The sequence below is a fragment of the Grampus griseus genome, assembly GCF_964374135.1.
Source record: "Grampus griseus genome assembly, chromosome: 19".
Taxonomy (NCBI): domain Eukaryota; kingdom Metazoa; phylum Chordata; class Mammalia; order Artiodactyla; family Delphinidae; genus Grampus; species Grampus griseus.
In genome coordinates, this window is record NC_139013.1 from 801077 (window position 1) to 824046 (window position 22970).

The following is a 22970-nucleotide window of genomic DNA, read 5'->3' on the forward strand; positions in this document are numbered from 1 at the left end:
CGAGATAATGAACTAGATACCTACAGATTCACCACTGAATCATCAGAGATTTTTCCAGAGAGAGGAGGCAAAATATTAATAATAATGAAGATATTATTTATATATAAAACATGCCGTCATACAAGATAACCTTTAGCTTTGAGATTCTTTACATCCCTGATTATCTTGCTCTTTGTATCTTACAATCTTTTATTCACATGTTTTTTAAGTGTGCCTTGCTTTCACGAAATCTGAAAGGAAGTTTTAACACTTGCACTCATCAAAGACATCTTAGTAAAACACTGCTACAGATTTCATTTGCAAATCATGCTTCCAAAAGATAAAAAATGCATATCCAAAAATTGACATAAATGTCCACTCAAAAACTGAATAAAACACAGTCTTCTTACTCTTCGTGGGGAGCAAAGCTCTTAGAATGGACATTGTGAGGCTCAATGTGTTTGGTCAGCAATAAGAGCAAGTATAATCCAGACAGGTTGTAGAGGAAATATGGATACTAGGCAGCCTTAAAGCAAGTAGATGAGGTGGCACCATGCCTCTTGGTCCCTCAGAATGCATCCCTTTTGTATCTCTTTGTCAGTATTTGTGTTTCAATCCCAGAAAGCAGATTTTTTTCCCCCATATAACGTTTCTTATTGAATTTTCTGAGATATGGTCTATTTCTTCTAAGAATATGACATGTATCTGGGAATAGTGCTTACTTACCAAATTTACATTTGTTGCCAGGATGGCCAAAATATCGGCATCTGTGTATGGGGTAAAAAGTGGGCATCCAAACAAGAGATAAAGGTTTTTAATTCCACGATCTCATCTCCTTGCTGGGCAGTGATTATTATTTCACCTGTAAATGCAGTGGCAGTGTCTGCAAGGGGACTCAAGAATATCTCTGAAAAATATTTGTAGAGTGAGCAAATTACAGAAAGTTATTAATGTTGATTAATGGAGTCATCCATTAAGCACTGTGGAAATCACTAGAAGAGAAAAGGACTTGTGAAACCTGAGAAGAGGTAAATCTCAATGGGTGATAAATGAAGGACACTGAGTCCTAAAATGTGAGAGAATTAAGTTGAGTCCATGGTTATGCTGGAGACTTGGCTACCATGAAATTCTTGTTTCCACAAAGTGTGAATCCTTTCCATTCATGACAATCCTGGGAAAACAAACTTGAGAAAAAGAAATAGTAAGGTGAGAGCAGAAAGAGGTAGAAGAATGGAAGGAAAGCTATGGCATCATGTTTTATTCCATCAATAATCATTTACTAAACATCTCATCTGGCTCAGAGGCTCACCTAGATAAGAGTTATACATCAGCAACCAAAGAAATGTGTTCTCATGCAGCCTTCAATCCAACTCTTTATTGAAGGAATAGTCAATAAATCACAAAGAAAATATTCTATATTATAGTAATTATAATTATAAGTAATATAGTAATCTATATTATAGTAATTATAGTAATTACTAATTATAGTAATTATTCTATATTATAGTAATTATAAGTATAGTAATTCTATATTATAGTAATTATGACAAAGAGATACAAAATCACAAAGAAAATATTCTATATTATAGTAATTATAGTAATTATATTATAGTAATTATAAGGTGACAGGTGGTGTAGAAATATAAAAGAGCAGCAATGAGGAATGCAGGCATGTGGAGTCTGAGGATTTCAGTAGGAAATAGAGGTGTCAGAGATGTTCTCATACTGCAGATAATATTCGAGCAAATATTTAATGGAGAGGAGAGAGTGACAAGGATACATCAGAAAGATGTTCCATGGAGAAGAAATAGCCCGTACACTTTCCCAAGGGTAGTTGTTTGCCTGGAGTGCCAGACCACTCATATGACCATTGTGCCAGTTCCAGGGTGCTAGAGGTATTTTCTGGTATGTGTGTGTTTTTGTTTTGTTTAATTTTTATTGGAGTATGCTTTACAATGTTGTGTTAGCCTCCACTGACAACAAAATGACTCATCCATACACAGATATCCCTTCCCTTTTGGACGTCCCTCCCATTTAGGTTACCACAGTGCATTAGGTAGAGTTTCCTGTGCTATACAGTATGTTCCCATCAGTTGTCTATTTTATACATAGTAACAATAATGTATATGTGTCAATCCCAGTCTCCCAATTCCTCCCTCCCCACCCCTTTTCCCCTTGGTATCCATACATTTGTTCTCTACGTCTATGTCTCTATTTCTGCTTTGCAAATAAAATCTATACCATCTTTCTAGATTCCATATATATACGTTATTATATGATATTTGCTTTTCTGACTTACTTCACTCTGTATGACACTCTCTAGGTCCATCCTTGTCTGCAAAAATGACCCAATTTAATTCCTTTTTATGGCTGAGGTGGTGTGTTTTAATATACTGTAAAATACAGTAAAAATATGTTGGTCTCTACCACTAGTTCCTGCCACCAAGCTCTGAAATCCCTTGGAATTTCATTTTATTTCTTTTTCTTCTCTGATTGCTGTGGCTAGGACTTCCAAAACTATGTTGAATAAAAGTGGCAAGAGTGGGCATCCTTGTCTTTGATTAAATGCTTTCAGCTTTTCACTGTTGAGTATGATACCAGTTGTGGGCTTATATGAACTTTATTATGTTGAGGTATGTACCCTCTATGCCCATTTTCTAGAGAGTTTTTATCGTAATGGGTGTTGAATTTTGTCAAAAGCTTTTTCTGCATTCTATTGAGATGATCATATGATTTTTATTCTTCAAAGTGTTAATGTGGTATATCACATTGATTGATTTGTGGATATCCAACCATCCTTTCTTCCCTGGAATAAATCCCACTTGATCATGGTGTATGATCCTTTTAATGTATTGTTGGATTTGGTTTGCTAATATTTTGTTAAGGATTTTTGCATATATATTCATCAGTGATATTGGCCTGTAATTTTCTCTTTTTGTGATATCTTTGTCTTGTTTTGGTATTGTAGTGAGGTTGGCCTTGTAGAATGAGTTCAAAAGTGTTCCTGCTGTAAGTTTTGGGGAATAGTTTGAGAAGCATAGGTGTTAACTCTTCTCTGAACTTCTGGTAGAATTCACCTGTGAAGCCATTTGGTCCTGAACTTCTGTTTGTTGGTAGTTTTTTAAAATTGCTGATTCAATTTCATTACTGGTTAATTGGTCCATTCATATTTTCTATTTTTTCCTTGTTCAGTCTTGAGTGTACATTCTAGGAATTAATCCATTTCTTCTAGGTTGTCCATTTTATTGGCATATAGTTGTTGATATTAATCTCATGATCCTTTGTATTTCTGTTGTGTCAGTTGAAACTTCTTCTTCATTTCTGATTTTATGGATTTTGGACTTCTTTTTTCCTTGATGAGTGTGGTTAAAGATTTATCAATTTTATTTTTCTTTTCAAAGAACCTTCTCTGACCATAACTTTTCCTACTTGTCAAGTATCTTTTTTGACCACAATGCTATGAGACTAGAAATCAACTACAAGAAAAAGAAAAAAAAAACTGCAAAAAACACAAACACATGGAGACTAAACAATATGCTAACAACCAATGGATCACTGAAGAAATCAAAGAAATAAAAAAAAATATCAGGAGTTCTCTAGTGGCCTAGTGGATAGGATTCCAGGCTTTCACTGCTGTGGCCTGGATTCAATCACTTGTCGGGAAACTGAGATCCCTCAAGCTGCCCAGTGTGGCAAAAAAAAAAAAAAAATCTATAGGCAAATGAAAACAAAAACAAAACAATCCAAAATCTATGGGATATAGCTAAAGCAGTCCAAAGTGGGAAGTTTATAGTGATACAAGCCTACCTCAGGAAAACAAAAAAAATCTCAAACAACCTAAACTTACACCTAAAGGAACTATTAAAAGAACAAACAAAACCCAAATTTAGTAGAAGAAAGAAATAATAAAGATCAGGGCAGAAATAGAGACTAAAAAAAATTGAAAAGGTCAATGAAACTGAAATTTTGTCAGTTTCTTAACAACAAAAAATTCACCTACCATCTGACTCAGGAATTATACTCACAAATCTTAGTTCAAAATAAATGAAACACATTTCCACATGAAGACTAGCTATAAATGTCTGCAGCAGCTTTATCTTTAACATCCCCAAGCTGGAAACAACTCAACTATCAATAACAAGTGAATTGAGACAGGTGAATGGCATGTAACTGATATTCAGCTGATCCAGTTGGGGACCCAGGTTGGCTGTCTCTGGCATCTGTACTATTGAACTACAATGCTTCACAACACTGCTCTAGAAGGTGCCAAGTTCAGGCATGTTGATAATGAGGATAATGATGATGATGATGGTGGTATCAACAGGAGCAGTGATGGCAACAGAGATCATACCTCAGACCTGCACAGTCAGGAAGTAACAGACTGGTCAGTTTTCATACATGAACCCATTTAGACAAACAATAGTACTGTGACATAAATACCATATTACCCCATTCTGTCAAGGACTCTAAGCCAGGGAGAGGTTCAGAAACTTGCCTGGGGCCATACAGCCTGTGAGAAGCAGAGTTGGGATTCTCACCAGGAGCTATGGCTCCAGGACTCGGCCTCCTGAGTGCTACACTGAGGAGGAAACAGTGCACAGCCCTGTGTAGGGCCAGCATTCTTGGAGAAGGTAGCCATGTGAGGGGGAGGTGATCTGGAGTATTTAATCCTTGAGAAAGGGATATCTGTGTGAGGGGATGACTTGGTCATTCCCAGATTTTGATATTTCATGGACCTGTAAAATTTTTTTAAAAATCAGGAAATCTACATGGTGATTTGGTCTACACTCACTTACATTTCATTTTTAAAAAGGACTTTTAGGGAATTCCCTAGCAATCCAGTGGTTAGGCCTCTGTGCTTCCACTGCAGGGGGCAGGGGTTCGATCCCTTGTCTGGTCTGGGAACTAAGATCTTGCATGCCATGCAGCGTGGTCACAAAAAGGACTTTTAGCAGCAAAGAAAGCACAGGTTGGCACCTCATAAAGAAGGCACATCTTCTACGTTGAATAACTTGAGGTTTCTGAGGGACTCACTCAGTGGCTGTATTTTCCTTACTTTGCTGAGAACAGGATGTTGGAATTCGAGGAATGGAGTCTGAACAGTGCCTGCAACAAACCTGACACCTGGTCTGTGTTTACAGGAACTTGGCTGTGGCCAGTGTTACAATTCTCTTTTAAATGACCTATATTTTATTTTTCTTATATAGATTGCATTTTAAAAAGAATATTTGTATCTCTCTGCTAATTGGGAAAACCAGTTTGACTTGGGACAAGTAGAAGTTTACCATGAAAATACAATGAAATCAAAATAATGCTCTGAAGTCCCAGGGACCCCATGAGGTATGCTCACGGGTGCCCCCTCTATTAAAAAGGGATATTAGTTTCATGTCCCTGTTCGGGCACAAAAAATGGGGAGGGGGATATTAGTAACAGTGGGCAATAGAGATCTAGCACTATACCAAGAAGACTTTCTCCTGACAGCAGCAAGGGAAAGAGCAGGGGAAAAGAATTGCTTTCTCAGGGTGTCCAAGCATTCCACTTTATGTCAGATCTGTGCACCCTCTAAAATCATCTCCTGAAGCAGCACAGGAGCATGGTCTAGGCCTTAAGAAACAAGGGACAATGGTGTAGCATTCAGGAGTTACCCCCACCTTTTTTTGTTTTGGCCGTGCTGCGCAGCATGTGGGATCTTACTTCGCCGACCAGGGATCGAACCAGTACCCCGTTCATTGGAAGTGTTTAGTCTCAACTACTGGACCACAAGGGAAGTCACCAGGAGCCTGTTTTAACTGGGATTGTATGGTTTAAGAGGATACCCTGGATGAACTGATGCTAAATGATTCTCAAGAAGTACTGCCTGACTCACCCTCTTCTCTGAAGCAGCCTATCACCCATGACCTTGCTAACTGGACCGAGGGGACACATGACCCAACCAGGCTAAGCTAGTCAGTTCCCCTTCTGTGTAATCTGGAGTGGGGACCTCAGATGTGGTTAGAGTGTGATGGGCACTCAGGTGAGGACTTGTGTTTTTTACCAAAAGACCCTTGGTGCAGACAGAAAGGTTAGAATAGAGGATGTCGGTCCAGAACATGGTGAGGAGTGCAGGGAAGAAGGACAGTGCGTGCCAGTGGTCTTCTCAACCAGCCAGTCCTGGACAGAGGGGACAGAACCAAACAGGCAGCAGGTCCATGAATGGAGCAGAGGTGAGCTGTTACCCAGTGAGACCAGGAGCACATAGGTCTCCATTATCACCTCCTGGAACCAGGTCCTCTGGGCTGGGCTGTCTCTAGTCCTCCAGGATGAAGGTTACAAATAACTGAAAAAGTCAAACCTCATATTGGGATGTTAGATGGCATCAGAGGCTGTCACTCAAGTCGCTGATGAAGGTGGAGAGACCCAGCCCTGAATCACTGATTCTTGAGGGTTAAGCTCTGTGCTGTGCTCAAAGGAGAGAAAGGTGCGGCCTTTGGACATAATGCAATTGCAGTTGAGAGAAAAACCTCCCATTGGGGAAGCCACTAGTAATGACAGACAAGGGCATTCCTGTGAAAACTGTGAGGGCAGGAGGTAAGTGGGGAAATGGTCATGTTGATAATTCCAACAAAGGTAACAGCAGCTGAGACTCCTTGGAACTCTGTGCGTGCCTGCCCAGGGATGAGTGCTTCACGTGCTGAGGTAAAGGGATTAAACATCCCCAGCCCTGGAGCTAGACTTAGGGGTATGAATCCAGCATCTTGAACCAGACACTTGTCCATTGTGTGACCTTGGGGAACCCACAACATCATTCTGACCCTGGATTTCCCCAGCAGTACAATAATAGTTCCCACTATCTTGGGTTGTGAGAATTAAAGAGAATATGTTCATAAAGAAACCCTGGAATCCTGGCACTGTTAGGTACTCAGTATTTTGTTACTTTTATTAATCCTCACAGGAACCAAGGTAAGCGCCTCATCACCTCCATGTCAGTCAGCAAACTGAGGCTCAGGGAGCTCTAGCAAGTTGTCCAGAGATTCCCAGGTGGGGAAACCACACTGAGAAGTCAGTACAGCCTCTGCCTCCTTGTGGGTGAGTGGGGTGGGTGGGTCAGTGGCTTCTGAGAAGCCCCATTTCTTTCCCAAATGTACCCAGGGACTTTGGGGAAAATGAGGGGTGCCTGGCCAGGGAATGTCACGGAAGGCAGAGGCTAGTGCTGCCTAGGTCCAATGAGGTTGCGGGTATAGCCACGTTTCAGCTCTTCACCTCCCACAGCTCACTGGTAGAGCCACAACTTATACCTGTTTTACAAAGGGGGAAACTGAGGCCCAGAGTGGTTGGTCATTTGCCTGTGAGTCACAATATTTTGGGATCAGGATTCAAACCCAGGCTGCCTGACCCAGGGCTTGGGGAGTCTGATTACTGCCTTATTTCCAGTCCTGCTAGGCTTTGGGACTCAAAAAACACCCTGTTCATCCTGATGCCATCTCATCTCCCTCACCAAGAGTTCTGCTCCAACCCACCAACTCCCATGATGATAGACCAGGCAAAGGGGCGAACACAACTAAGCAAGGGTTTGTGGTATTATTAAATGTCTGAACTTTAGAAAGTGATGGAGAGTACATTATTAACACAGATTAAAATTAAAAGTATATGGTATATGTTTCCATTACATTGCACATAGCATAAAAAATTGAAAAAATTAGAACATATTATTCCAGTATTAAAAACAATTATTCCATAAATTAAAAAGTCACAAAATGAGTGAAATTCCAATACAACTTGGCTGTTTCACTGTTCTTTTGTGAAAGGAAGAAAATAGCCAAAATGCACAGAATAGGCAGAAGATATGAACATTTCACTAAAGATACAGAGGTAGCAAATATGCATCTGAAGAAATTCTCATCATGAATCTTTAGGGAAATGCAAATAAAACAACAGTTAGATAGCTGGACAAATTTACAAAAAGGGTTAAAATTAAGAATGATTGGCTATAAAAAAATACAAATAATAAAAAAAAAGAAATACACATTCCCAATAAAAACACTAATATTCTGGAATGTTATCTTTTATCCCATTTATGTAGAAAGAAACATATGTACAATATAATAAAGTGACAACTTTTGTTAAAAAAAAAAAAAGAACGAACAAATGAAATATTCACCAGGATGTGGAAGAAATGGAGCTCTCATACACTGCTGGTAAGAATGAAAACAATGGGAATTCCCTGGCAGTCCAGTAGTTAGGACTCTGCACTTTCACTGATGAGGCCTGGTTGGGAAACTAAGATCCCACCAGCTGTGCAGCACGGTCAGAAAAAAAAAGAAGAAAAGAAAAAGGTATAATTAGTTCAGATCACAATTTGCTAGTCTGTTTAAGTTAAGCATTCACCTACCCTATGACTCAAACTTTGCACTCTGAGTTACTGAAGATAAACATACATCCACATAAAAACTTATACACAAATGTTTGTACCAGCTTTTTTTCCCAATAGTCAAAAATTAGAAAAACCCCAAATGTCCATAAGCAAGTGAATGGATAAATAGTGGTATATTCCAATATAAGAATGTTTCTTAGAAAAAAAAAATGAGCTGCTTATATATCATTGATGACTCTCCAAGTATTTATGCAACATAAATAAAAGCAGGAAAAAGAGTAAATACTTTGATTACCATCACATGAATTCTAGAAAGTGGAAAGTTACATATTATAAAGGAAAGTAAATCAATGGTTACTTGAAGGGGTGTGAGGGGCAAGAAGAGAGAGATTATAAAAGGTCATGAGATAAATATACAGTAACACATACAGTCATTACCATGACTACAATGATGGTTTCAGTTCCATACATATGTCAGAGCTATCTGATAACAAATAGCTTTTGAAATGCTTCAAGATAAAAAAAAAAAAAAAAAACTATGTCCAACTGTTTTGGGAAAATAGGTTTGGCAATCCTACATTCATTCCACTTTGGCATGCCCTCTGGCGGTCAGTCTTACCTCAAAGACAGCAAATAGAGTGAGCAATGACTTTCCACCAGAGTCAACAGGAATGCGGCCTGGGTCACAAGAGACACATCTGTGGACTACAGATTCTCCTTTTCTCTCTTTTTTTTTAAAAATCTGCCTGGCTCTTTGTAAGACCTGGGGAAGAGAGTTCCCTCAGCATTGCTGACATGCCCTGTGAACAAGGGAAAAAATTCATGCTGCTCCCAGAAGCAGTTGAGGTTTTCACACTGGACCCCTCCTCAGGGTGCCCTCTGAGTCTCCTAAAACTCATAGCATCCAGGCCTCAAATGAAGACAAGAAAGTCCTGCAGTCTTTCCTAGGAGGCCACGGGCAGAAATGCAAATTTGACAAAAACTAGTAAGTTAATTTCTGCCTTTGTAATGTCTCCTCTGAGGCACAGAAAGTTTGATACCCCCATAAAAGTTGCTCGCCCCTTCATGCCCAAATCTGTTTATAACCTACCCTATTTGGTAAATAGAATATCCAAGATTAAAGAGGACTTAAAACAGTAAGGTCTTTGTTACTGTTCTGGCAATGTTCTGGCAGATCTGCCAGCAATGGCTGGCAGTTCTTTAGCTGGTGACTCAGAAGGTATAAAACTTCATCACAAGTATCTTGAGACCAACATGTCCCTGAAAATGGTAATCCTTCTCTGGAAGCTGCCAGATGAACTCATATGATGTTCTCTGGGCCAATAGTAGGTCAGGCCCATGCCCAAGCTGGTCAGAAAGGGAATCCTAAAGGTTCAGGTTATTCCTAATTTCCTCCCAGAAATGAGAGAACAGAGTTGGCTTCCCTGAGCACACTGCAGTAGTGACTGATGCACACTGTGGGGACATGCCAGCTTATAGAGGTGAAATGGATCTGGCTACAGAAAGTGGCAGTGACATAAATCTATCAAGAGCCCTGGGTAGGTTAGAGAGTGTAACACAGTCACACATGCTTCCCACAAAACTGAAAATTATGAGGAATCTCTCTACTCCTGATGTTTGGATGCATGGGACAACTAGTGCCTCAGTTTCATCCAATGTCACTACACTGAACAAGGAAATTATACATTTCTTACACATTTAAGGCCTTTCTCCAGTGTGAACTCGCTGGTGCTGAGAGAGGTTAGATTTTCGGCTAAAAGACTTCCCACATTCGCTGCAGTCATAAGGCTTTTCTCCTGTGTGAACTCTCTGATGATAATGAAGGGTGGAACGAGAGGTAAAAGATTTCCCACATTCACTGCACTCATAAGGCCTTTCTCCTGTGTGAACTCTCCGGTGAATTATGAGGTGAATTCTTTGGGTAAAGGACTTTCCACAGTCACTACATGCATGAGGCCTTTCTCCTGTGTGAACTCTCCGATGGCGAATCAGTATTGAGCTATTGGTAAAAGATTTCCCACAGTCACTGCACTTATAAGGCCTTTCTCCAGTGTGAACTCTCTGATGATAACCAAGGGCAGAGACAGATGTAAAAGATTTCTCACATTCACTGCACTCATAAGGCCTTTCTCCAGTGTGAACTCTCCGGTGTTTAGAGAGGTATGAATTCTGGCTAAAGGATCTCCCACAATCACTACATTCATAAGGCTTTTCTCCAGTGTGAACTCTCTGGTGTTGATTCAATTGGGAACTGTCCCTAAAAGATTTACCACATTCACTGCAGTCAAAAGGCCTTTCTCCTGTGTGAACTCTCTGATGACAACGGAGGGCAGAGCTAGAGGTAAAAGATTTCTCACATTCATTGCACTCATAAGGCCTTTCTCCAATGTGAATTTTCTGATGATAACGAAGGGCAGAACCAGAGGTAAAAGATTTCCCACATTCAATGCACTCATAAGGTCTTTCTCCTGTGTGAACTCTCTGGTGTATGTTGAGATGATTTCTTTGGGTAAAGGATTTCCCACATTCACTGCACTCATAAGGCCTTTCTCCTGTGTGAACTCTACGGTGTCGAATGAGTATCGGTCCATTGGTAAAGGATTTCCCACATTCACTGCACTCATAAGGTTTTTCTCCTGTGTGAACTCTCTGATGATAACAGAGGGCGGAACCAGAGGTAAAAGATTTCCCACATTCACTACATTCATAAGGTCTTTCTCCAGTGTGAACTCTCTGGTGTTGAGACAGGTAAGATTTGTGGCTAAAGGATTTCCCACATTCACTACACTCATAAGGCCTTTCTCCTGTGTGAACTCTTCGGTGTATAATGAGGTGATTTATTTGGGTAAAAGACTTTCCACAATCAGTACACTCATATGGCCTTTCTCCTGTGTGAATTCTCTGATGATAACGTAGGCCAGAGCTAGAGGTAAAAGACTTCCCACATTCCCCACATTTATAAGGCTTTTCTCCAGTGTGAACTCTCTGATGATAACGAAGGGCGGAGCTAGAAGTAAAGGATTTCCCACATTCACTGCACTCATAAGGCCTTTCTCCTGTGTGAACCCTCCAGTGTTCAATGAGGTCAGATTTTCGTCTAAAGGGCTTCCTACATTCAGTGCACTCATAACTCATTTCTCCAGTGTGAACTGTCTGTTGTTGAAAAAAGATGGAGCTATGGCTAAAAGATTGTGCACACTGATGGCAAATGTGGCAATCTTCTCCAGTGTGACTCCTCTGAGGATAAATGAAGACAAATTCTTGGCTAAAGGATTTCCCACATTTGCTGCACTTGTACTGCCTTGCCCCAGTATGAATTCTTCGATGTTGAATGAGGGCTGAGCTTCCCCTAAAAGATTTTCCACAGTCGCCACAGTCATAAAGCCTGTCACCAGTGTGAATTCTCTGGTGCACAACAAATGAGGATTTATACTTGAATGTTTTCCCACATTCACTGCACATAAAACACTGTCTTTCAGTGTAGACACTCTGGGCCTGAACAAGTGTGTGCTTGGGGCTGAAGGCTTTCTTGCATTCTCCCCTGGTGCAATGACTTTTTCTGCTTTGTAAAGTTTCCATGCAGTGGGTGACTGTGTTTGGCTTTTCCCCAGTGTGAATGGCCTGTTGATTCAGATGTCCTGAGGTGGCTAGGAAGTCCTCTGCAACTTTCTTGCAGGTAAAAGCCTCCCCTGACACATGGAAATTGCTGCTCTTCACAAGTGAGGCCCTGTCCACACCGATTATGAACGGTTTTTCTTGCATGTGTTGCTCCTGGTGCTGCTGAGTGTCTGCACTGAAATAAAATCCTTTTGCACATGCCCTATACTTGAACAGTTTCTGGCTGTGTTGTGTTCCCTGCTGCTCAGTCAAATGGAAAATGTCTCTCAAGACTGGACCACACATCTCACAGGGGTGAGTCTTCTGGGAAGATGAAGGTTCCTTGGAAGTCCTGACCTGTGACATTACCACAGAAACATTCTGTTCAAAGGATGCCTCAACATTCTCTTCTCCACTCCAGACACCTGAATGCAAAGAAACACCGATGAGGTACACATTCACTTTATTGGAAGGGGCAACTGAACCACAAACGTGCAAATGAAACAAAAAAAGAATAGGGGAAATTATACTATGTCAGAAAAGATAGACTTTAAGTAAATAGACAAAGGAGGTCATTATATGATAAAGCAGTCAATTCATCAAGAGGATATAACAATTACAAGTATATTTGCATCCAATATTGGAACACCCGAATATATTAAGCAAATACAAACAAATCTGAAGGCAGAAAAAGACAGCAGTGAAGTAATATTAGGGGTTCAATGCCCCACTCTGAATAAGAAAACGTTGGTCTTGAACTGCACCTAAGATCAAAGGGACCTGACAGTCATGTACAAAAGATGTCATCCAACTATAGCAGAATACACATTCTTTTTTTTTTTTTTTTTTTTTTTTGCGGTATGTGGGCCTCTCACTGTTGTGGCCTCTCCCGTTGCTGAGCACAGGCTCCGGACGCGCAGGCTCAGTGGCCATGGCTCACGGGCCCAGCCGCTCCGCGGCATGTGGGATCTTCCCAGACCGGGGCACGAACCTGTGTCCCCTGCATCGGCAGGAGGACTCTCAACCACTGCGCCACCAGGGAAGCCCGTTCTTAAGTACACAGAGAACACTCTCTAGGATAGATCACATGTTAGGTCACAAAACAAGTATTAACAAATTTAAAAAGATGGAAAACATATTAAATATCTTTTCCAACCACAATGGTACAAAACTAGAAATCATTAACAGGAGGAAAGCTGGGAAATTCACAAATACGTAGAATTTAAATGACACACTCCTGAATGACCTATGGGTTAAACAAGAAATGATTAAAAAAAACATATTCAAACAAATGTAAATGGAAACATAACACACGAAAACTTATGGGCTGCAGTAAAAGCAATTGTAAGAGGATAGTTTATAGCAATAAATGACTACATTAAGAAAAAAGAATGATCTCTAATAAACAATCTAACTCTATATCTCAAGGTATGAGAAAAAGAACAGATTAAGGTTAAAGTTAGCAGAAATAAAACAAATAATAAAGATCAGAGCAGAAATAAATGAAATAGAGACTAGAAAAATGACAGAAAACACCAATAAAAGTAAGAGGTTTTTAAATTTTTTTAAAAAAACTTTTTACTTTGTTTTTTGGCCACTCTGTATGGCTTTTGGGATCTTAGTTCCCTGACCAGGCATTGAACCTGGACCACCTACAGTGGAAGTGCAGAGTCCTAACCACTGATCACCAGGGAAATCTCAACAGTTGGTTTTTTTGAAAAGATAAATTGACAAGCCTTTAGCTAGATTATGAAAAAAAGAGAGACGACTCAAAATCAGAAATGAAAGAGGAGACATAACAACTGATACTGCAGGAATACAATCAATCAGAAGAAACTAGAATGAACAATTATTTGCCAACAAATTGGATAACTCAGAAGAAATGAATAAAACTCCTATAAACATAAAACCTACCAAAATAAAATCATGAAGAAATAGGAAATATGAATTAACCTATAACTGGTAAGCAGATTGAATCACTAATAAAAAAAATCTCCCAACAAAGAAAAGCCCAGGACTAGGCAAAATCACTGGGAATTCTACTAAATATTTATTTATTTATTTATTTATTTATTTATGTTTTGCGGTATGAGGGCCTCTCACTGTTGTGGCCTCTCCCATTGTGGAGCACAGGCTCCGGACGTGCAGGCTCAGCAGCCATGGCTCATGGGCCCAGCTGCTCAATGGCAGTGGGATCCTCCCGGACCAGGGCACGAACCCGCATCCCCTGCATCAGCAGGCGGACTCTCAACCACCGTGCCATCAGGGAAGCCATCTACTAAATATTTAAAACATTAATATCAATCCTTCTCAAAGTCTTCCAAAAAATTGAAGCAGGAACACTTCCAAGTTCATTTTATGAGACCAGCATTACTCTGATATCAAAGCCATTTAAGAAGAATACAACAGAAGAAAATTACAGGTCAATATCCCTGATGAGGGTGTCCCTGGTGGCACAGTGATTAAGAATCCGCCTGCCAATGCACAGGACACAGGTTCGAGCCCTGGTCCAGGTAGATCCTACATGCTGCGGAGCAACTAAGCCCATGTGCTCTAGAGCCTGCGAGCCACAACTACTGAACACGTGTGCTGTAACTACTGAGGCCTGCATGCCTAGAGCCCGTGCTCTGCAACAAGGGAAGCCACCACAATGAGAAGCACGTGCACAACAAAGAGGAGCCCCCACTCGCCACAACTAGAGAAAGCCCACACACAGCAACTAAGATCCAACAAAGCCAAAAATAAATAAATAAAATAAGTAAAAAAAAAAAAAAAATCCCTGATGAATAGAGATGCAAAAATCCTCAACCAAATACTTGCAAGCCAAATCCAACAGCACATTTACAGGATCATACATCACAATCAAGTAGCATTTATCCTTGGGGTGCAAAGATGGTTCAAAATCATGTGCAAATCAATAAATGTGATACACCACATTATCAGAACGAAGGATAAAAATCATAATCATATGAATAGATGCTGAAAAACCATTTTGAAAATCAATATCCATTCATGATAAAAACTCTCAACAAGTTAGGTATAGAAGGGGGACTTCCCTGGTAGTCCAGTGGTTAAGAATCCATCTTCAAACGCAGGAGACACGAGTTCAGTCCTGGGTTGGGGAACTAAGCCCATGCACTGCAACTACTCAGCCCATGCACTGCAATGACTCAGCCCATGCACTGCAACTACTGAGCCCACACACTCTGCAGCCCGCCTGCCACAACTAGAGAGCCCATGCACCACAACTACTGAGCCCACGTGCTCTGGAGCCCACATGCCATAACTACAGAGCCTGTGCACTGCAACCAGTGAGCCCATGCGCTCTAACTAGAGGGCCTGCAGGTCACAGCTACTGAGCCCGCACACCACAACTAGAGAGAAGCCTGTACACAACTAAAAGATCCTGCACACCACAACTAACACCAGACACAGCCAAATTAATTGTTTTTTTTTTTTAAAAAAGCTAGGTATAGAAGGAATGTACTTCAACATGTCTGACAAGCCCATACCTAACATCATATTGAACATTCAAAAGCTAAAAGGTTTTCCTCTAACATCAGGAACAAGACAAGGATGCCTACCCTATCCGTTTTTATTCAACATAGTACAGGAAGCCCTACCCAGAATAAGTAGAGAAGAAAAAGAAAGAAAAGGCAGTCAAATTGGACTGGAAGAAGGAAAAGTGTTTGTTTGCAGGTAACGCACTCTTATATGTAGAAACTCCCAAAATTCCACCCTAACAAATGAATTCAGTAAAGTTTCAGGATAAAAAGAACCAATATACAAATTTCAGTTGCATTTATATACACTAATTACAAACTGTCTGAATAGAAAATTAAGAAAGCAATCTTATTTTAAATAGCATCAAAAGAATAAGATACTCAGGAACAAATTTAATCTAGGGGATGAAAGATTTACATTCTGAAAATCATAAGACAACGATGGAAGAAACTAAAGAAGACATAAACAAATGGAAAGATATCCAGTATTCCTGGATTGGAAAAATTAATATTGTTAATTTTACAAAGAGCAATTTACAGATTGAAAACAATCCATATCAAAATTCCAATGACATTTTCCACAGAAATAGAATAAACAATCCTAAAATTTGTATGGAACCATGAAAAATTCCAAATAGCCAAAACAATCTTGAAAAAGGACAAATCTAGAGGCATCACACTTTCTGATTTCAAACTATTACAATTCTATGGTAATTAATACATTATGGTACTGGCATAAAAATAGACACATAGACCAACTGAACAGAATACAGAGCCCAGAAATAAACTCACGCATATGTGGTCAACAGATCTTTGATAGGCACAACAAGAACACACAATGGAGAAAGGACAGCTTCTTCCAAAAATTGTGATGGAAACACTGGTTATCCACAAGCAAAAAAAATGAAACTAGAGCCTTATCTCACACCACTCACAAAAATTAACTTGAATCGGATTAAAATTTTGAAACATAAACCCTGAAATTGTAAAACTTTTAGAAGAAAATACAGAGAAAAAGCTCCTTGACATTGGTGTTGGCAACGATTTTTTTTAGATAACACCCATAGCACAAGCAATGAAAGCAAAAATAAACAAGTGGGACTATATCAAATGGAAAAGCTTCTTTATAGCAAGGGAAACAAAATGAAAACACAACCTAAGGAAAAGGAGAAAATACTTGCAAAGGATTTATCTGATAAGGGGTTAATATCCAGAAAATATCAGAACTCATACAATTCAACAATAAAAAACTAAAGAATCCAATTAAAAATGGGCAAAAGGACCTGAACAGATATTTATCCAAAACATACAAATGATCAACAGGTATGTGAAAAGGTGCTCAAAATCACTAACATCAGGGAAATGCAAATCCAAACCACAATGAGATACCTCACACCTGTCTGGAACACTACTATCAAAAAGACAAGAGATACATGTTCGTGAGGATGTGAAGAAAAGGAAAACCTTCTACATTGTTGGTAGGAATGTAAATCGGTACAGCCATTAGGGAAAACTGTATGGAATTTCCTAAAAATTAAAAATAGAACTCTGGGGCTTCCCTGGTGGCGCAGTGGTTGAGAGTCCGCCTGCCGATGCAGGGGACACGGGTTCGTGCCCTGGTCTGGGAAGATCCCACATGCCGCGGGGCGGCTGGGCCCGTGATCTATGGCCGCTGAGCCTGCGCGTCGGGAGCCTGTGCTCCACAACAAGAGAGGCCACAGCAATGAGAGGCCCGTGTACCGCAAAAAAAAAAAAAAAAAAATAGAACTCTGCATGGTCCAATAATCCCAATTCTGTGTCTATTTTCAGAGGAAATAAAATCTGTATCTCAAACAGGTGTTTGCACCCCCATGTTCACTGCAGCATGATCCACAATAGCCCAGGTATAAAAACAACCTAAGTACAGGCATACCTTGTTTTACTGTGCTTCACAGATAACTCATTTTCTTACAAATTGAAGGTATGCAGTAACCCTGTGTCAAGCAAGTCTACTGGTGCCATTTTTCTAACAGCATTTGCTCACGTTGTGTCTGTGAGTCACGTTTTGGTAATTTTTGTGATATTTCCAACTTTCTCATTATTGTTATACTTGTTATGGTGATCTGTGATCAGTGATCTTTGTTTTGGGGTGCCACAAACTGGACCTATAAGACAGCAGACTTAATCGATAAACACTGTATGTGTTCTGCCTGCTCTATGGACTGACAAATCTGTCTCTCTCCCTCTCCTCACGCCTCCATATTTCTTGAGTTGCAACAATACTGAAATTAGGCGAATTAATAACCCTACAATGGCCTCTAAGAGCTCAAGTAAAAGGAAGGATCACATGTCTTTCACTTTAAATCAAAAGCTAGAAATGAAAAGGTTAGTGAGGAAGGCAAGTTAAAAGCCAAGAGAGGCTGAAAGCCAGGTCCTTGGACCAAACAGTATTAACCAAGTTGTATCAATAAATGCAAAGGAAAAGTTCTTCAAGTAAATTAAAAGTGCTACTCTAGTGAACACACAAATAATAAGAAAGCAAAATAGTCTTATTGCTGATATGGAGAAAATTTTAGTGATCTGTATCCAAGATCAAGCCAGCCACAACCTTTAAGCCATTACCTTAAGCCAAAGCCTGATCCAGAGTCAGGCCCCAACTCTCTCCAATTCTGTGATGGCTGAGAGAGGTGAGAAACTGGGGGAAAAAAAGTATGAAGCTAGCATAGGTGGGTTCATGAGATTTAAGGAAAGAAGCTGTCTCGATAACATAAAAGTACAAGGTGAAAAAAAAAAGTACACAGTGAAGCATCAAGTGCTGATGTAGAAGCTGTACCAAAGTTATCCACATGATCTAGTTAAGATAATTAATGGACATGGCTACACTAAACAACACATTTTTAATGTAGATGAAACAGTCTTATGTTGGAAGAAGATGGCATCTAGGACTTTCACAGTTAGAGAGGAGAAGTCAATGCCTGGCTTCAAAGCTTCAAAGGACAGGCTGACTCTCTTGTTAAGGGTAATGCAGCTGGTGACTGAAAGTTGAAGCCAATGCTCATTTATCATTCTGAAAATCTTAGGCCCTTAACAATTCTGCTAAATCTACTCTGCATATATTCTATAAATGGAACAACAAAGCCTGGATGACAGCATGTCTCCTTATAACATGATTTACTGAATATTTTAAGACTACTGTCGAGACCTACTGCTCTGAAAAAAAAATGTTCTCAAAATATTACTACTCACTGACAATGCAGCTGGTCAGCCAAGAGCTCTGGTGGAGATGTACAAGATTAATGTTCTTTTCATGCCTACTACTACAACATCTATTCTGTAGCCCATGGATCAAGTAGTTTACACTGTCAAGTCTTAAGAAATACATTTCATAAGGCTATAGCTGCCATGGATAGCAATCCTCTGATGGATCAGGGCAAAGTAAATTGAAAACCTTTTGGAAAGGACTCACTATTCTAGATGCCATTAAGAACATTTATGAATCATGGGAAGAGGTAAAACTATCAACATTAACAGGAGTTGGGAAAAAGCTGATTCCAACTCTCTAGATGACTTTGAGGGGTTCAGGATTTCAGTGGAGGAAGTAACTGCAGATGTAATGGAAAAACCAAGAGAACTAGAATTAGAAGTGCAGCTGGAAGATGACTGAATTGCTGCAATCTCAAGAGAAAACTTTAACAGATGAGGAGTTGTTTCTTATGGATGAGAAAAGAAAATGGTTTCTTGAGATGGAATGTACTCCTGGTGAAGATGCTGTGCAGATTGTTGAAATGATGACAAAGGCTTTAGAATATTACATAAACTTAGTTCATAAAGCAGCAGTAGGGTTTGAGAAGATTGACTACAATTTTGAAAGAAGTTCTACTGTGTGTTAAATGCTATCAAACAGCATCACGTGCTACAGAGAAATCATTCCTGAAAGGAAGAGTCCATTGATGTGGCAACCATCATTCTTGTCTTATTTGAAGAAATTGCCAAAGCCACCAAAACCTTCATCAACCTGATCAGTCAGCACCTTGATCAGTCAAAATTAAGGCAAGGGACTTCCCTGGTGGCACAGTTGGTTAAGAATCCACCTGCCGGGCCTCCCTGGTGATGCAGTGGTTAAGACTCTTCCTGCCAATGCAGGGGACACGGGTTCGAGCCCTGGTCTGGGAAGATCCCATATGGTACGGAGCAACTAAGCCCGTGCGCCACAACTACTGAGCCTGCGCGCTAGAGCCAGCGAGCCACAGCTACTAAGCCCGCATGTCACAACTACTGAAGCCCGTGTGCTTAGAGCCCGTTTTCCACAACAAGAGAAGCCACCCCAAACAGAAGCCTGTGCACTGCAATGAAAGAGTAGCCCCCACTTGCTGCAACAAGAGAAAGCTCACGTGCAGCAATGAAGACTCAACGCAGCCCAAAATAAATAAATAAAATTAACAAACAAACAAAAAATAGAATCCACCTGTGAAAGCAGGGGACATGGGTTCAGGCTGTGGTCCGGGAAGATCCCACGTGCCGCGGAGCAACTAAGCCCTTGTGCCACAACTACTGAGCCAGCACTCTAGACCTTGCGCGCCACAACTACTGAAGCCCATGCACCTAGAGCCTGTGCTCCACAACAAAAGAAGCCACTGCAATGAGAAGCCCTTGTACCACAATGAAGAGTAGCCACACTCGCTGTAACTAGAGAAAGCCTGCGCACAGCAACGAAGACCCAACGCAGCCATAAATAAATAAATTTATTTATTAAAAAAATTTTTTTAAATAAATTGCTCCAGCAATTTATTTGGGACACAGAAGTACCATGGACCTGGACTCACCACCTGACCAGGGAAAGGGCAAGTAAGATGCAATCCATAAGCCTCACTGCAAGAATGCTGACCTCAAATCCACCCCTACGAGCATTGAGTACAGACTGTATTGGGGCTACGGGGAGAGAAGGGGGCAGTGCAAACAACCCAGCCCTACCTATCACAGCAACTACCCAGAAAGCTGGGGAAACAAGCAGTGCCCAAGGTCCATATGTGAGAAGGACAGAGCACACCTTGGAGAAAAGAGGGTTAGGCAGGATACAGAGCCTAGCCCAGGTCACTGGGGAGGGTCAGTCTCTTACCCAGTGAAGATATAAGTGCAAAGTTCTCCAGCATCACATCATGGTACAGGTGTCTCTGAGCCTCATCAAGGAGCTTCCATTCCTCCCAGGAGAAGTACAGGGCAATGTCCTCAAAGGTCACACCAACCTGTCATGAATGAGATAGATGAAACATAAACATTCTCTCTCTGAGGACCCACAATTCATCTCCTCACACATGTATTCCATGGTCATCCTCCATCAGAGCTCCCCACGTCAGGCCTCGTGCCAATGATGCCTGATCTCTCCTCACTGTGTTCAGCCCTCAGCCACAAAAGGCGGTGGCTGGGGGGATAAACGCCATCTAAACTCTGGGCCTGGCCTACAGGGCCCCATCCCTCCCCCGAAGTAATTCCCCTGAGGTCTCCCACATTGTGCCTCCAAGACACAGCAAAACATGGGCTCATCTTTACCCTTAATCCCCAACACCAGGTCCTGTGGGCCCTCAGCTCACACTTCCCCTTGATGTGCACGTCATTCAGTTGACCAAACCTCTTTCACATCTTCAGACCTCACAGTTGCACTCCCACAGCTCTACCACCTCCCTGCCCCACATCACAGGCACCTCTCTGGACTCACCCAGGTACTTGGAACATGGCATCCACAGAGTGCTTAACAAAATCAAACATGATCTGGTACAATCCCAGTTCTCTGAGGGAGCCCATAGCCAGGGAAAGCCCTGCCTGCCTTGCTTCTGATCTCTGTTTCAGTATTAGCCACCCAGAACCAGTGAGGGACTGGGACACCCTCTCCTGCCTTACATAGGTTCCATAAGTGCCTCTTCAACCTTCAGAACCTGGGCGAAAAAGGAAGGCAACCATGGCTGGGCTCCATGTGTGCAGGACTCCCTTGTACCCTGGAACCTAGTGACCTCAGGCTGACTGACTAACCTCTGCTGTCTCTCATCAGATCCTGTGACATTGGACGAGGACTCAACTCCCTGTGCCTCTCTTTGTCACCCCCATTCCAATCCTATCCGTTCGTTCTCTGAGCAGCTTTTTGAAAACTTTTAAAGCCCTCAAATACACTGCTCTTCGTCCGTTCACAGCCCTCCGTGGCTCGCAGGTCCCTCAGAATAAAGCAACAACCTCTCTCTCTGCCGGTCCAGGCGTGATTCCACCTCACACTCTCTTTACTGCAGTCATAAGATGCACCCCAGGTTTCCCGAATCCTCCTGGCTCAGTCCGACCTCCAAGCCTTTGCACCTGTCGGTTCCTTCGCCTGTCACCCTCGCCCACGCGCCGCCCACGGCCACCTCACCGTCCTGGACACCGCGGCCTGGGCTGCGGGCACGTAAGCAGGCGCCCCGCACTCGGGGCTATAGTGTCTGGTGCCTTGTGGGCGGTGAGGGGCCGGAGGACGAGCGTTTACCTCAGGCGGGTCCCTCAGCGCCGCCGTCGCCATCGGACTCGGTGGACGGAGCGGGCCCGGGAGCTGCGGGAGATGAGGCGAGACGCGGGCACGGCGGTCACTCTCCCGGGCTTGGCGCGCGATACCCCGGGCGGCGTCGCCTAGCCTTAGACCTGCCTCTGTGTTGCGGGGACAGGCCCTCCTCTCGGATCTTCTCGGTCCAGTCACTTCGATCCTGACACAACGCTCCGGAGCGCGAACAAACCGGAGGGGAGCATAAATGACCGCCACAACGGGGTCGCCGGAAGTCCCGCCCAGACGCGCACGCGCGGGAACCCCTCATCCTGATTGGCCGTTGCTGCCTCTCGGCCCGTGCCTTCAGGGTAATGTAGTTCCCAGCGCTCCAGAGGCCGCGGCAAATCTAGTTCATAATGTTCAACAGGAGCATTGGATTTGCAGCCCCTTGAGGAATGCTGCTGGTGGTGTTCCTACCTCAAAGGAGGGAGGGGGTTTGGTCGTTGTTAAAGGCCGCGAAGAGACATTATTTCAGACTCCATTAAGCCCAGGCAGCTCCTAGAGGATAAAACTATTATTTGCGATGCTCGCAAATCTACTCATCTAAATGGCCATATCATTCCAGTCATTCGTATATAAAATGAATCCACACATAGCTAGAAACATTGTTTATTGCTCTTCAAATGCATGTGGTCTGAAGTGTTACTCAGTTTTTTAAGTTTCAGTTTGTTTGGTCAGGAAGAAGAAAAAAGAGTCCATTGAGGTCCATGACAGAAAAGCAAGTAGTGCGATGTTAGGCTGCCCAGAAGCGGATGGACAAGCAGGAGCTCTGCCTCTCGTTCCCCCAGAAGACGGTTCCCCTGCCTATGTTATCATTTTGAGGAGTAGAAGCAAAAATGAACAGGATCATCAAAAGTGGAAGAAAAATAGGAACTGCCAAACTAAACGCCCTAAATTGTATAAAAGCTAATTTTTATTTTGTGGTCTTTTTAGAATTGTTACAATTGTGTAATCCTCTCTCTCTATATATATATATTTTTGTTTGTTTGTTTTTGTTTTTGTT

The 22970-nt window shown here is 41.7% G+C and overlaps 1 protein-coding gene across 1 annotated transcript; it reads right to left on the reverse strand.

The window, feature by feature from the left end:
- Positions 1–8078: 8078 nt before the first annotated feature.
- Positions 8079–21207, reverse strand: LOC309836619 (uncharacterized protein; the record flags this gene model as incomplete). The annotated part of the gene is made up of 4 exons (XM_082676729.1): positions 8079–8250; positions 10024–12351; positions 20525–20651; positions 21130–21207. 3 exons carry the CDS (start codon positions 21205–21207, stop codon positions 10028–10030), a joined length of 2529 nt encoding a protein of 842 aa, XP_082532855.1. The 3' UTR covers positions 8079–8250; positions 10024–10027.
- Between the last annotated feature and the right edge of the window lie 1763 nt (positions 21208–22970).